At 38.2% G+C, this 15,969-nt stretch overlaps 1 protein-coding gene across 3 annotated transcripts in view; it reads right to left on the reverse strand.

Moving 5' to 3' along the window:
- LOC148871486 (Spc97 / Spc98 family of spindle pole body (SBP) component) overlaps positions 1–15,969 on the reverse strand; it is a 96,315-nt gene that overhangs the window by 23,785 nt on the left and 56,561 nt on the right. For 2 of the 3 annotated variants that reach the window (XM_088967791.1, XM_088967792.1), the window contains 2 exons: positions 3,578–3,663; positions 1,058–1,157 (listed from right to left, as the gene is read on the reverse strand). In XM_088967791.1, the coding sequence (XP_088823917.1) occupies positions 1,058–1,157; positions 3,578–3,663 (186 nt within the window). The remainder of the gene's footprint in view (positions 1–1,057; positions 1,158–3,577; positions 3,664–15,969) is intronic. The other variant, XR_016106660.1, reaches the window with a different exon arrangement.

A 15,969-nucleotide genomic window follows, 5' to 3' on the forward strand; every position in this document is an offset into this window, starting at 1 on the left:
CAGTATCCAATCTCAATAAAAAAGGAATACTGATCACTACCTTCAATCTTCAGTTTAAACCCTAATCTTGAACTTGCCTATTTTCTCTGATCCTTCCTGGTCACCGGGCACTCTCCAAAGGTCATGCAATCCCTTGGGCAGCAACTCAAGTCTCCAGCAACCTCCAAGAATCTATCGATGACACAGAACTTCCAGCCCTAGGAAGTTCTCATGCAGCTGACTGGATCAGGCTCACATGAGAACCCTAATCAACCCAAGGTTGGCTCTGATGCCAACTTGAATAAAAGAAACTATAATCTGCTTGCATTCTGATGTGAATTCAGTATGAAAAGAGAAGAAAAATAAACAGAGAGCAGAGTAGAAGAAGAGAGAAGAGAAGGAGGAGAAAAAGAAAAAGGGTGTGGTTAGTTTAGTCTTGCCACCCCACTCATCTATTTATATGTTTGCAATTAGACATTAGTGAAGTTCCACTAATACCCCTGCTACCTACATAAGAAAGAAAAACATATATAACTGACATAACTACCATGAATTAACATAAATAATATAAAATGGGACCACACTAACAACTATCTACATGATCCAATGTAAGAATGTTTTCCAGTGCAAATAACCATGCAAATGCTTCAACCCTTGGAGGAATTGGACTTCCCCACACCCCTCTGACTTCCGTAGACACCCTGATTTCTAATTAGTCTTATAAAAGGATTTAACGGTGAATTTCCCACTAGCAAACTATTTCCACCACCTTTTTCCTGTTCATTTGGTGACACTTCTACTTCTTCCATCTCTAGAACAGAACGATGCATTCCTCAATCTCTCTCCCTAAAAGTAGGATGCCAAGTCACATTCACATTTCTAACTTCAAAGCAATCCTTGAATGTTATTTTGAGCTAAGTATTAACTACAAGAAAGATATAACGTTTACTATCCACCTAGAAAAATTGATGGGCTTTTACACATAGAATAGCTTCTTCTCATTCGATGTATGCATACTAGTATATACTCATATGCACATGATTCAAAATATAAGAGTTGAGAATAAAATGACACAAACCTGATGCTTCAGGGAATGCAGAAATTTGCACCAGGATACTTGTGACAATTGTGATTGCACATATTGCTGTAAAGTAGATACAAAGTGATTGACCTGATGCCTGAGATGATAAGAAAACACTGAGAACAAATTGCATAGGGAAACTTCAAAAGCTGAAGAAATAAAACACATTTATGGGCAACAATGTCAGGTTGTTGAAAATTGAAATCCTAACAACAAAAAAATGTTTGCTGAATGATCAATATAAGCCAAGGAGACTCTTTAACCTTTCTTTTCTTAGTAAGAGGATTTTGAGTCTCATCTTAGTGGAGACCTTAAGCATGTCTAGGTAAAGGTGGAATTCGAAAGCATAAGAGGATTTTGGATGGCTTACAATGTTCCATCTGTTCTCATTCATTAACAGTTAGTTTAGAAAACTGGTTTTCCTAGGACCAGATCGTGTGTGGGTCATAGGACTAAAAATTTGAAAGGCAGTTCTTAGATGTTTTGAGTCACTGTCCACGTTATAAATAATTGGTTCAGAAATTGAAGGTTAGACATTTCTGGAGGAGTATCTGCAAGGCATCTGAGTTGGGCATCTTCCTTTTTTTACTTGGGGCTTCCAATGGTGGAAACTGCAAGGATGACAGGAAATTGAGATCCAATTACCCACAGATCAGACAAGAAACAGCTACCTGAAAGAGACAAGAAAATCCTCCTCATTGTGAACCACCATAGCACTCCCATCTGTTTCCTTTGACAAAACTTGTTCAACCACTTCATCACTTTCATTACTTTTGTTGCGATTAGCAGCACTAATATCTCCCCTATGAAGAGAAGATTTGGTATCTGTCTCCCCCACAATACCAGTTGAACCATCCAACACCACCTTCTCAACTAACACCTCCACAGATATAAACTCACCTGACCTCCCAACTAAGTAAGAGACTTACCTCTAGGCCATACAATTGTGACGAGAAGTTCTCCCTAGGTCACAGATGTAAGAGGCAGCAACTGTTTGTTCTGTAAATGGAGGATAACAAAGAGGGTGAAACACTTGGGCCTGAGCAACAAGAATCGGATTGTGTAGACAAGAGTGATGAGGCACCAGAGATATCACTTTAGGTTCTAATAGACCAATCTGTGCCAAAAGCAATGCAGGTGGCCTAGACCTGATCACCAGGACGGAACATGGAGGTTCAGTGTTGATTACCAGGCACTAAACCTGATCACCATCAAAGACAGATTTCCAATTCTAGTCATTGACGAGCTATTGGATGAATTGAAGGGAGCACAGGTTTTTTTTAAAGCTAGACCTGTGGTCTGGCTATCACCAGATCCAAATTTACATGGATGATGTGCAATAGACCGCTTTTTGAATCCATGAGAGCCACTACTAGTTCCTTGTCATGCCGTTTGGCTTGACTAATACTCCCTCAACGTTTCAAGCAGCGATGAATGGGATATTTAGGCCATTTCTGAGGTGGTTCCCATTGGCATTCTTTGAGGGTATATTAATTTACAGCAAGGATTGGGCCTCCCATCTTATCCATCTTTGGAAGACTTTGGAAAAATTGCAAAGCAATAAATTGTATGCTAAACCCTCAAATGTACTTTTGGCCAGTCTGAAGTCCACTACCTTGGTCATATTGTTCAGGCGGGTCAAGTTTCAGCAGAAATTACCAAAATTCAAAGTATGCTCAACTGGCCCAAAGGCCACAAACCCACTTCAATAAGGGGTCTCTGCAGTTTTCTTGGTCTGATTGGGTATTACCGATTTACCGGGAGTTTATTAGAGTGTATAGTGCAATCACAGCCCTGCTAACACAGTTACTGATGAAGCGAGCTTTTATTTGGGATGACAAAGCTGAACAGGATTTCAAGTCCCTCAAGCATGTTGTAGCTACACCTCCCACTCTCACATTACCAGATTTTTCTCAGGAATTTACCATTGAGTGTGATTCCTCTAAAAGTATTGCAAATAATCATATCTAAAAGATAAAAATCTTATATATATATATATATTAATTTCATTATTTTCAAAACTAATACTACAACAATAAGTATTTAATAGAGCAATTTCATATCAATTTCATTGAAAATTTCAATTCCAGATCTATTTTCTTAGTTCTTGCAGATATCATCGATCTAGGGAGTGATTGATAAATTGCTAATTCTGAAATAGAAACTTTAGCTAGCTCCAATAAACTCCCCTCAAACTACAATTCATCGCCTTGAGTCACTAATTGAAGTTTTCAGCCCACTCATCTCTAATAGAGCATCCAGCCCTACACCTATGTTACATAGATATGGCAAGGACACAGCTGTACAAGGTGTTCAATCAATGGAAAATTTAGGCTAAATTTTGAAGTATCTAACATGATACAGGTATACAGGTATCAAAGGCAGGTAAACAAAGGGGTAGTAAATGCCATCACATAACATATGGTAAATTAATAAAAAAAAGTGCATGAGGTGAATAAAAAAAAAGTAGAAAGAAAAAAAAATTAACCGGAAAGCAGCAATACTTTTTTAGTATACCTCATCTTCACTATAATATTGAAGTAACCCATATCCTGGTCATGTAATCCTGAACCACGAATCCTACTAATTAAATGCACAAAGTCCTGTTGGCCACAGGAAATACACAACTCACCACCATAAGCAAACTGGGGTACATGAAACAAACTAGATGGAAGACTATGTCAATATGAAAAGAAAAAGGATTTACCACAAAGCTAAAATACAAGTCAGAATCAATGATTAGAACTCTCAAAATTGCAAAATTGCCTAATAACTCAGAGTGGAATATCATTAGTGAAATAGCATTTAATTAAAATAGAGGAAACTAAAATGTATACAATATGAGCATCTGTTCTGTCAATATTTACATTATTATTTTTTCTTCTTTTTCCTTTTTTCCTCAAAGGCATGACACCAGAAAGGGGAGAAACAACATGAAAAAGGGAAACACAACGGAAGCTCTAAATACCTAAAAAAAAGATAAATACACAACAAATAAAGAGCATCCCTCTATAGACTATCACAATTTAAAGAAGTTCATATTTAGTCCTCTTGCTTTATCTACACCAGGTCTTAGAGGGATCTGACTTTTCCTAGAACTTTTAGGGACTGGACCATAAAAGAGACAAACTTTACATAATAACATGCTTGACAATCATGAACTAATAGTTGAGCTCAAGTTCAACTGGATCACATTGATTAAACTCAATCTTTAGTTTTAGGCTTATTTGGACAATTAACCAACAATTAGAATTCATAAGAAGAATATAAAAAAGAATTATGTTGAGCTGATAGGATATGCCATCCTTTATTTCTCACCCTTCTTTTATTTCCTTTGTTTTGTTCTAGTGGGCCTTATTTGTTACGATAGTATTGAAAAATTGATCTATAACCCCGGTCAGACCAATCTCGGGCTCCATATATAGCTTTCAACCATTTTTAGATTGCTCTATCAATTCAAAAACTCACCAAAAAAGGTACTGTAAATGAGAATAAGATAAAACAGCCTCAAAGTAACTGACCTCCAAAGACAAACATGATTACACAAACCCTGGATCCCAGGAGAAAGTAAGGAGGTTGCAGCTGCTCCTTGCTGTGACCCCCAAACTGTCTCTCTATTATTGATCTCAATAGGCACTTAAAAAGAACTCTGCAGACCCCCAAGCACCAGTCTCAATCATCCCCTATATGCCATAAACTGAAATTGACCTCCTCAGGTTAGTTCAGTTCTAGGGCAGAAATCTCCAGAGATATTCTGGGCAGCACAACAGAAGAAAAAGGTCTCCTAGCCTCACTCCCAACCAGGAAATAGCATTAAAAAATGATCAGCACTTCAACTCTCCATACACCCTGCTGATTCTAGAAGCATATGGGCTCAAGAAGAAAGAGAAGAGGACAGAACCCTTCTCTGCTATCATCTCAAAAGAACCATTCAGTCTAAAAGCTTAAGCTATTAGATGAGGTCCATCAATAAGTTTTATTTTCTAACATGCTCCCTTACGCAAAAGTTCATCAGGCTTGAAGCAAGGACAAGCACAGGCCTATCCATACCTAGTGCTGAAATTTAATTAATTATAATGGGAGCGGCGAGGATCAAACGCTAATGTCACTACACCACTTCTCAAACAGGCTCTGATACCAAGTAGTCGATCAAAACAGCAATAAATCAATGTATTAAACCAAAGAAATAAAGAAAAACCTGGTTTAGAACAATAGGAGAGAAGAATATAGTAGAGAGGAGAAGAAACGAGTTTGGGAAGAAAGGATCCTAACTCTCTCCCAGCCCCTTCAAACATATTTTATTAGATTTAAAATAAAGAATGGTAAAATTAAAAGGTTGCCACCAACAGGGTGGCTATAAGAGAAAACACATAAAAGAGCTAGCTTTGGGCCCCTAGAACAAAGGAAATAAAAGAAGGATGAAAACTAAAAGGTTGGCCCATCCTATCAGCTCAACGCTCCCCCTCAAGTTGAGCATAGATGTCAATTATGCCCAGATTTCTTACATAATTCTGTAACGTAGGCTTGGGAAACTCCTCTAGTAAAGACATCCACCAGTTACTCTTCTAAGGCAATAAAAGGTAGACAAACTTCCCCAGAGACACTTAGGATGGGCCAACCTTTAGTTCAACAAGTCACAAGATCTATGCTTATACAGTGTTGCATGGACAAAGACATAGAAGTCAAAATCCAACACATGTTGAAGTGCCAAACCAGCAATATGAGAAAACATGGAGTCATGAACACATCTATGGAAAAGTATATACTATTAAACTAGTTCATATTTTGGAATTCTAACATTATAAACCTGTAATGCAAAAAGGGGTCTACAATGTTGCCATTGTTACGAAGAAGTATTTGATATTTAAAATAGCATTGATCTTGCAAATCCACCGTCTATTTATGTCATATAAACTAGGAGATGAAAAGGAAATGTTACGTAGAAGTGTCCCCAAGAATCTGTAGAGTATCATACTCCAACATGTGTCCAACATGGACCCAAAATCCATTTAGGAGAGTCCATGCAACACTATATTTATTAAACACATAATCATGGACACCCTCTCCCTGTTGTTCATTTAATAGTTTTTCAAAATAGCTTTTCCATCTTTGTTTGATTTCCTCATCTTTTACCAAGGTTCTTTGATCTTCATCTTTAATGCACCTAATATGTTTAAATCTCTGCCTTTCCTTACTGTTAGCTTTGCTAGTTTATACATTAGTGGAAGAAAAAGGCATGTATAAAATAGCAAAACTAAGAGAAAGGAAAGGTAGAGATTTAAACAATGTTAGGTGCATTAAAGATGAAGATCAAAGAATCTTGATAAAAGATAAGGAAATCAAGCAAAGATGAAAAAACTATTTTGAAAAATTACCAAATGAACAACAAGGCGGGGTGCTAATAGAAGAAAATCTAGCAATATCAGTAGTGTTAAAAATAATATGTACCTTCGTAGAGTTGAACCTATTGAAGTAAAGGCACTAAATAAGATAAAGAAGGGAAAGATGTTAGGACCTAATGGGATTCCATTAGAAGTATGGAAAGGTCTGGAAGAGGAAGAATTGTTATGACTAGCCAAACTATTTAATAAGATAGTGAAAGAAAAGAAGATGCCTAATCAAAGTTTCTCTATTTTCCTAGTGTTTCCAGTACCAAGACTTATTGTGTCTTACATGTGTTCAATGTAATGCTTGAAAATCTATAGGTTAGCCACTTATTTTTAAGTTGTTCTTCAGTCATGGGTGTATTTGATACGTTAAAGTCACCGGTAGAATGATCCTCATATTGTCATATCCGTGGTTATATCGTTGTTAAGTTGGAGGTATGTTGTCATTGGAAAATTTGCTAATAGGTGGACTTGGAGATTGGTTTTGTTTGGAGAAATGAGGAGGTGGAGTGCCAAGAGAAATTGGTTGGACAATCTTTCAGTTTCAATAAAGCAAAAAGAGTGAATGATGGAAGGGAATGAGTCTTAACAAAAGGGAACCAAATGGAGGATTATGTGGAGCCAGCAAGAATGGAGGAGGGCACTGGAAATTGTTAACTCTGTATTTTGATGCCTTAAGGGTATCTTTTCAGGGGTATTTTAGGCCTTTGAATAGTCAAAATGTGCCATTTTCCCAGTTAAATTCAATATTATGACCTCTAAGGGTCCCTGTGCAAATCCTAGGGAAAACTAGTGAAGTTTCAGGGCTGAAATGCAGTTTCTAGGAAGCTGGTGTGAGTTCCAGCTGAGAGAGGGGGTGTTTCTGTGAAAAACTAAGCACAAGAGGGTGCTTCCTATCTGCCAAATCCAGATAGGCGCCCCTCCTACTGTATTAGCATACTCCCCTCTCCTTAGCAAACCCTAGGGCGCCTCCCCACTCATTCTTTTCACTTCTAACAAACTCTAGCCGCCCCTAACTGCTAAATCTTCACCTTCCACTCCTCCCTAACATCTAATCTCAACCATCCAAGCATTAGCAGCCCCTCATACCCTTAGATCTCTCTCTAGACAGCATCCTAGCCTTACACCTCACTCCTTAAACCTCAACCAATCACCTTAAGGCGCCAGATCACACCAACCAATCACATTTCTCCAGCTCTAGGCGCCCAAATCTGCTCCCTCCATTCTGGTGCCCAAATTTCAACCCTACATAATATTGGGCACCCTCTCCTTCTTTACTCAACCTTAGGATCACCTTAGAACAATCCTAACCCTCCATTCTCAACCCTAGGGCGCCCACATTTCTGCAAAAACTCAGTTGCCGCCCCTCTCTTTCTATCTAATCCCAGTTTTGTCCACCCTTCTCTATAGAAAGGACCCCAGGGGGCCTGGAGAAGGGGTTGGTCAATTCACCCAGTTCACAAGGCGTTCAAGGGTTGTAGAAAGGAAGGACGCTCAGATCTTGTCAAAAGGGGTTCCTACAAGCAATCCAACCAATTTGCAACTACCGCCACTAGATTTGATCAACCATCACTTTCGCTTTCTTTATTTTCTTTTATGTTATTTTTTAGGTTGGATTTTGCCCCCAGGTAAGACAGAAGGTTGTTCTTGAGAAGTCCAAGGGTAGAGGAAGAGGAGAACGCCCAAGCAAGAGGGGTTCCTGCATGCAGTTCGCCTAGCCACTAGTGCTACCTCTGGATCCTGATCCCAACCAGTTTCCCATAGTTTTAGATTTACTTTTTATGTGTGTTTTTATTTTCCATTCTTTAATTTCCAATTTTTATTTTATTTTTGCAATTTATTTTTATCAAATTTAATTTTTATCTTCCTTTCTGCAAATCTGAAATTCGACCAGGTAAGACGGAAGGCCTAGCTCGAGGAGTTCGAGGGCCAAAGGATAGATCCAGAGACTGCTACCTCTGACCGAGTTGTAGATTTTTTATTTAGTTTTTTTTATTTTTGTTATTTATTTATTTTTTGCAATTTTTACTTTCAGCATTGTTAGAATTTTATTTTAATGGATTCCAGTTCAGTTAATTAAATTTTGTGTTTCTGCAATCTCAAATCTCGTTATTTTGTCCAAATTGAAGTACGTAAGAATTTTTCCCTCGCGTCCCTATGGATACAACCCCTTTCTCACCAATAACTGTGTTTCGTAGTTATTTTGAGAATCAGAAAATTTATAAATATTAAAACTGGTGTTCCAAAGTGATTAATGACACGCTTCCGGACACACCAAAAATCAAAGCTAAGGATCTTCTCTTTGAGGAAATGAGAATCAGAGGAAGACAAAGGTTAAAATTTAGAGAGAAGAAGATGGCTACGGTGCGGATGATTGGTAAAGAGAGTATTGAATGGTTTGAAACCTTTGTGATAGGAGCTATTTCCCACTAGAACTTCGTATAGGAGGTATGTAGCAAAGTGCAAGAGGAATGTTAAAGGATCGTTCATAGCTCTCTATGAGTTCTTTGGCGATGGAATAAAACAGGTAGTGTGTTTTCCAGAAGGAAGAAAGGGTTGTGGGTGGGAGTTTCTGTACTCCTGTTGGACTGGGTGAAGAGATTAAACATAGAACAAGGAGTAGTTGCTTAAATGATAGAAGAAGTCAACCAGAATAGTGGTAATGGTAAGGAGGAAGAACCCTGTTAGGAGCTCGTAGTAGTGGCAAAAAACAATGGTAACCATAAGTTTGATGATCCATATAGGAGTGGAAAGTTGGGGGGGGGGGGGGGGATATCATGGTTGAAACAAGAAGGCCGGTGCAGGACTGAAAGAATTGCAGATGTACGTCTACTAACTTGAAGTTGAAGAGTACTTTTATCGGAACTCCATTTGATGGTAGGAAAGCTGTACTAGATCTTGTGGAGGATAGAGTGGACATTGTAGAGAGCCCTCCAAGGGTCTCTTTGTAATTATTCTTTTTTATCTTTAGCCCTTCAAGGGCCTCTTTGTAAATAATTATAACTAATAAAATATCTAGGCTCTTTGGGGGTGAGGGTTGACCATTCTGTTAGACAACCCTGAAACTCTTGGTGTTCTCACAACCTAGAACATTGACATGGTATCAGAGTGGGCCATATCATTCAGCTGCTGATTTGTTTGAGTTCTAGGGTGATTAGTAGACTGTTTAAGTGTCAACAAACCCTGAGCAGAATACAAAATTCTGGGGATGAAGAATGGATGATTCGATCATACCCCAAGGGTCCTTTATATAGAAAGTGAAATTACAAAAATTACAGAGGCCCTTGTAGGGCAACACAATTTAGAAAATTTAAAAAGAGGCCCTTGCAGGGCTGAAGTGAAAATAATAATAAATAAGAAAGCAATACAATAAGGACTACAATAAAATGGTACATCAGGGAGTATTTTGATCACTCTCAAATCCCGGTTGGAGGTTTTTAAGTGTTGTTTTGGATCAGACGAAGCTGATATCCTTTTTCCTGGAAAAGACACCCAGCAGGTCAGATTTTCTCCCTTTTTTTTAAAGTTGGCTAATTCAATCAGCCTAGAACTGTAGTTGGTATCACCTAGGCCTTCTTTATCTGTTCATCATTCTACCTTGAAATCTGGATCAGTTTTGATAGGGTTTCGATCCCATCTTGTTGTTGACAGTCCTGAAACTTACCATTTTAGGACTAAGATTGATACAGCCCTCTTTAGAGATTTCTGCAGCATAACCTTCGTTTTTTTTTTTTTAAGAGTACTATTTGAGTACTGTTGCTGATTCGCTACTGATCTTAGTTGGGTTATTAATCACCGATTTCTTGAATGTTACCCCATTTCATTCCCGTAAAGTTCAATGGAACTAACTACAACATGTGGAAATTCCATTTCAACTTCTTTGTTGAAGGGAAAGGCCTAGAAGGATACTTGGATGGGAAGATTACTAATCCAAATGAAATTTATATCAAAGGATATGCACAATGGAAGTTGGATAATAGGATATTAGTCTCTTGGATACTCAGCTCAACTGTTTCTCATATTGCTGTACCCATGATAAGGATGCATACAGTTTATGAGATGTATGCATAATTGAGGAAAGTGTACCATCAATCTAACATGTCTAGACAGTATCAAATTGAATCTGAAATCTTTTCCCACTGCCAAGGAGATAAGAAGATTCAGGAATATTATGCCAGTTTTATTGATTTGTGGGAAGAGTATGAACTTGTCAATACGGACTCTTCAGATCCCATAGAATGTGTCAAGCATCTCCAGCAACACATTGAGAAAAGGAGAGTGAATCAGTTCATTGTGAGACTTAGGCCTGAATATGAGATTATCAGGTCCAACATACCGAGAAGAGGGGCTATTCCAGATCTGGATTCAGTGATGGGGAAATTGTTGGGGGAGGAGACTAGACTTTTAACTGCTATAAGTTTTGATGGAAAGTTAATTGACTCTGGGCTTATACAACTTTTGTTGTTCATGGAAACAAAAAATATGGTGCTCAGGACTTCTCCAAAATATAGTGTTATGAATGCAAGGGGTTTGAGCACATTGCTTCTCACTATAGAAGAAGAATGTCTGCACCTATTGTATGCAGCATGGTCACATCATCCTGGACTATCCAGTTAGACCATCTAAAGGTGCCCAAAAGAAGAACCAACCACATGCATATCAAGTGATTGAGGGCCAAACCACTCTTCCTCTTCCAAGGGTGATTCTTCTACTAAGGGTGAATGATATTCGACTACTGGTATCATCTGCTATTTCATCTGTTTTTTTTGCCATTGGCCTGTCTGGTGGGTTTTCTGGTTACTGTTCTTCTGAATCTCATAATAGGATCATTGATTCCGAAGAGACTAATCATATGACATGAGCTTATTCTAAACCCTCAGATAGCATTCCTAAACCCCATCATAGACATATCATTGCTGCCAATGGTGAAAAACTGAATATCATTGTTAGCATGGCATTTCCCTTAAGTTGTCATCTACTTCCTCTTTTTCTTTATCAGTAAGTTATCTACTTCCTCTTTTCCTTTTACCAAAACCTTTCTTGTACCTAATCTTGCTACTAATCTGATTTTTGTTGGTCAACTTGTTGATGAAGGATACATACTTACTTTTTCTCATGATGGTTGTTTGATTCAGGACTGGTACATTGGGAAGGTGAACGAGAAGGAGTGTAGGCTGGGCCGTTTATTTGCATTGGAGTTTAAGAATCCTAAAGCATCAGCATCTTCAGCATATCTTAGTTCATTTCCTTCCAAATCTATTGTTAGACAAAGAAATATTGTTTGGGATTTATGGCATAAAAGCTTGGGACATCATCATTTTGAAAAATTGAAAATTTTGTTTGACTATGGTTCTATTAAAAATAAAATTCCTTCTTTAAGTACTTTTGATACCTCATGTGTTTCTTGTTGTTTAAGTAAAAGCCGCACTCTATCCTTTTCTCACACATTTGAGCATGCCACCTCACCATTAGAGATTATACATTATGATGTTTGGACTTCATCTGATATTTCTCAAATTGGATACAAGTACTTTGTCTTGTTTATTGATGATTGCACTAGGTATACATGGATTTACTTTCTGAGACATAAATCTGAAGTGTATCCTACATTTTGGCTTTTTCATATTATGATACGAGTCTAGTTTGTGTCTCATATACATATTCTCCATTCAGATTTATGGGGAGAATACACTGATGGAGACTTCTTAACCTACTTCAGAAGTCATGGGATACAAGTTCAACGAAGTTGTCCAGATACCAGATACACCTCAACAGAATGGAGTGGTAGAGCGTAAGAATGATCATGTGCTTAGTGTTGTGAGAACCCTACTGCAAGAATCCCATGCACCTTTTTGGGTGGAAGATGCTAGTACTATTGTTTTCTTGATTAACTATGTTCCCTCATCAGTTCTTGTTAATATGTCCCCTTTTCAAAAACTGTTTGGCCATTTACTAGACTTATCTAGCCTACATGTTTTTGGGTGTCTTTGCTTTGTTCATCTTCCCCCTTGTGAACGTTCCAAGTTATCTGCTCAGTTTGTTATGTGTGCCTTTGTGGGATATAGTACAGATCACAAAGGATTTCTTTGTTATGATCCCTCTACTCGTCATATTCATGTTTCTCGAAATGTTATTTTCCTTAAGCATATCTCCTTTTTTGCTATTGTTGCAAAGTTATCAGCTCCATCTGTTTCTATGTTGCAAATTTTTTACTCACAAGATGCTTCTCCTCCTACTGGTGTGAAGGACTTTCTTGTCTTCTCTTGCAAAAGATTATGAGCCCCAAATCCTACGTCTCTAACCTCACTTCCTCCCGACCTAGATCATCCCACCACTATTGCTCCTGTAAGTGATGTTCCTTCATATTCTCTTCCTTCCACATCTCTTCGTTGTTCCTCCTGTATTTCAAGAAACCCTAACCACTATGGCTTCCCTTCAAACCATAGTTCTTTCTTTGTTGTGTTATGTATCATAGATATTCCCAGCTCATATAAGCATGCCATTACCAGTCCTCGTTGGAGAGATGCAATGGATGCAGAAATTCATGCCTTATAGGAGAATGACACTTGGGATTTGGTAGTCCCTCCCTCAAATGCTTCGATTATTGAAAGTTGTTGCGTTTACACAGTTAAGTTGAAATCAGATGGCTCATTGGACCGATACAAAGCTAGGCTTACTGCTCAGGGATACACTTAAGAGTATGGCATTGGCTATGAGGAGACATTTGCGCCTATTGCCAAGATTACTATAGTTTGTATCCTCCTAGCTTTATCTGCTACACATTCATGGGCCATTCATCAGTTAGATGTGAAGAATGCTTTTCTTCATGGCGATTTGGAGAAGACAGTATACATGAAGCCTCCTCCTAGATATAGTGGTGATCCCTCTCTTGTTTATCGGTTAAAGAAATCCTTATATGGTCTCAAACAAGCTCCCAGGGCCTGGTTTGAAAAATTCCGAGATGTTGTAGTGGTTGTTGGCTACAATCAGAGAGCCTCTGATTATTCTCTCTTCATCCGTCAAAGACCTCAAGGCATTACCATCTTGTTATTGTATGTAGATGATATGTTATTGACTAGGGATGATGAGGTTGGAATCCAAGAACTTAAGTCTCGTCTCTACAATTCCTTTCATATGAAAGACTTGGGTTTTCTTATTTCTTTAGGCTAGAAGTACATCGTAGCAACCGTGGTCACTTTGTTTGTCTGCACATGTATGCATCTGATCTTATTAAGCTTGTTGGACTTATAGACACCAAAAAGGTTGATACACCTTTGGAACTCAATGTCAAAATGTCCAAATCTAATGGGGCATTGCTTCCTGATGCTACTCTATATCGATAACTGCTGGGTCTTTCATCTATCTCACCAGGACTCGTCTAGACATTTCCCATGTGGTTTAGGTAGTTAGACAATTTATTTCAGTCCCACATCACCCCCACATGACTGTTGTCCACCGGATTATCCATAATGTTTGTGGCACTCTGTCTCAGGGACTATTCTTTTCTTTTTAAACTCCTCTTCAGTTGAGAGCTTATGCTGACGTAGATTGGGCAGGTTGCCCTAACACTTGACAATCTACTAGCAGGTGGTGTCTTTTTGGGAGACTCCCTTATCTCCTAAAAATGTAAGAAACAACAGACAATTTCTAAGTCATCTACAGAAGCCAAATACAAGGCTATATCATCGGTATGCAGTGAGATTTTTTGGATTCAATCTCTTCTTGTTAATCTTGGTGTTCACCTCCAAAAACCTATTCCTCCCTATGCTAATAACATTAGCACTATCAAGATTGCATCTAATGTAGTGTTTCATGAGAGAACCAAACACATTGAGGTGGATTGCCACTTCATTAATGATCTATTTCTTCCTGGCTCCATTTCCCTTCCGACTTACAGATTGTTGACATTCTCACGAAGCCTATGACGAGATCTAGACATCTATTTATTGTGGGCAAGCTGATGCTTATGTCTCAGAATCAGTTTGAGGGGGAGTGTAAAGATACTTGATGTAATGTAGTTCTATGGTCCCTGTTGTACCAAAGCATTTATTTTCTTTCTTATCTTTCAGTCTTCTAAGGGCCTCTTTGTAATTATTCTTTTTTTATCTTTAGCCCTTCAAAGGCCTCCTTGTAAATATTTATAACTAATAAGATATATATAGGCTCTTTGAGGGTGGGGGTCGACCATTCTGTTAGACACCCTTGAAACTCTTGGTGTTCTTTCAATCTAGAAGATTGACATTTTCAAGAATTGTCAATAAATGACATAGTAAGTTCCTAGACTGAAGTGGTGCAAATAGTTAGACCTGCAGAAAGTGTAAGAATAGAATGGAAACCTCTGCTATAAATAAGCTAAAGTTGAACTTTCATGGTAGCTTGTTGGGTAATCCAAGAAGGGCAGGAATAGGAGTATTTAGTGTTGAAGATTAATTAGTTTTATGATGTTTTTCTGAGTAGATGTTTTATGTTAGTTGTTAGATAGGAGGTGGGGACCACAGTAGTTATGTGAGTCCAAATTTTATTATGTTTTTGAGTGTTACATATGTTGTTTTATGTTTTTCCGCCCTATAAGGGCATAGTTGTCTTTGTATTGTTCTATTATTTTAGTATAAATAATAAGTGAAGGGGGCAGCCAGATTATTGCTCTCTTTTCTTTCCAACTCTCTTCTTCTCTTCTTCTCCTTCTCTCTTCCTTCTCTTCTCAAGAAACTACTTTTCTTTTATATATATTTTTTTAATTCAGCAGATTTCTACTTGGTATTAGAGCATCGGCTAGGGTTTCTTGAAGCATTCTCATGCAGCCCTAGAAAATCCGACTACATGAAGTAGCAAAGGGCTGATCGATCTGCTATAGATTGCCCAATTCTTGGAGTTTTTGGTGGGATCTAGTCATCAGGAAGGTGATCTACTGTTCAGCATCAAAATCAGGAAGATGATTGGTAATTGTGTTTTGCAGGATTTGGAGTCAAAGAAGATGATTGGGAGTGGACGTGAGGTGAATGGAGTCTACCTTTTGGATGAGATTCCGAAACATCAGGGCCATCATGTTAGCAACTACAATAGTAGTGGGTCAGAGTCAGTGAACCAAATTATGCTTTGGCAAAATCGCTTGGGACATCTTTCTTTTAGTTCTTTGAAATGTCTTTTTTCCCAAAGTTGTTTGAATTTGTTCAGTTATCTACTTTGTAGTGTGAAAGTTGTCAGTTAGGAAAGCATTGTAGACAGTCTTTTAAACGAAGTAATAAAAGTACTTCTGCTTTTGATATTGTTCACACTGATGTATGGGGGCCATATTATATCCCTTCCGTGGGAGGATTCTGTTACTTTCTCTTGTTTGTGGATGATTATACACGATATTCTTGGATATATTTGATGAGATCACGTGATGGGGTTCCAAACTTGGTACGACAGTTCCACCAGATGGTTCTCACACAATTTGGAGTGAAAAAGCTTTTAAATCAGATAATGCCAGAGAGTACTTTGAGAAGGACCTAACCACGTATCTCTTAGAACATGGTGTAG

Source organism: Nelumbo lutea, chromosome 2 (genome assembly GCF_056320005.1).
Source record: "Nelumbo lutea isolate HS-2025 chromosome 2, American lotus-T2T, whole genome shotgun sequence".
Lineage (NCBI taxonomy): Eukaryota > Viridiplantae > Streptophyta > Magnoliopsida > Proteales > Nelumbonaceae > Nelumbo > Nelumbo lutea.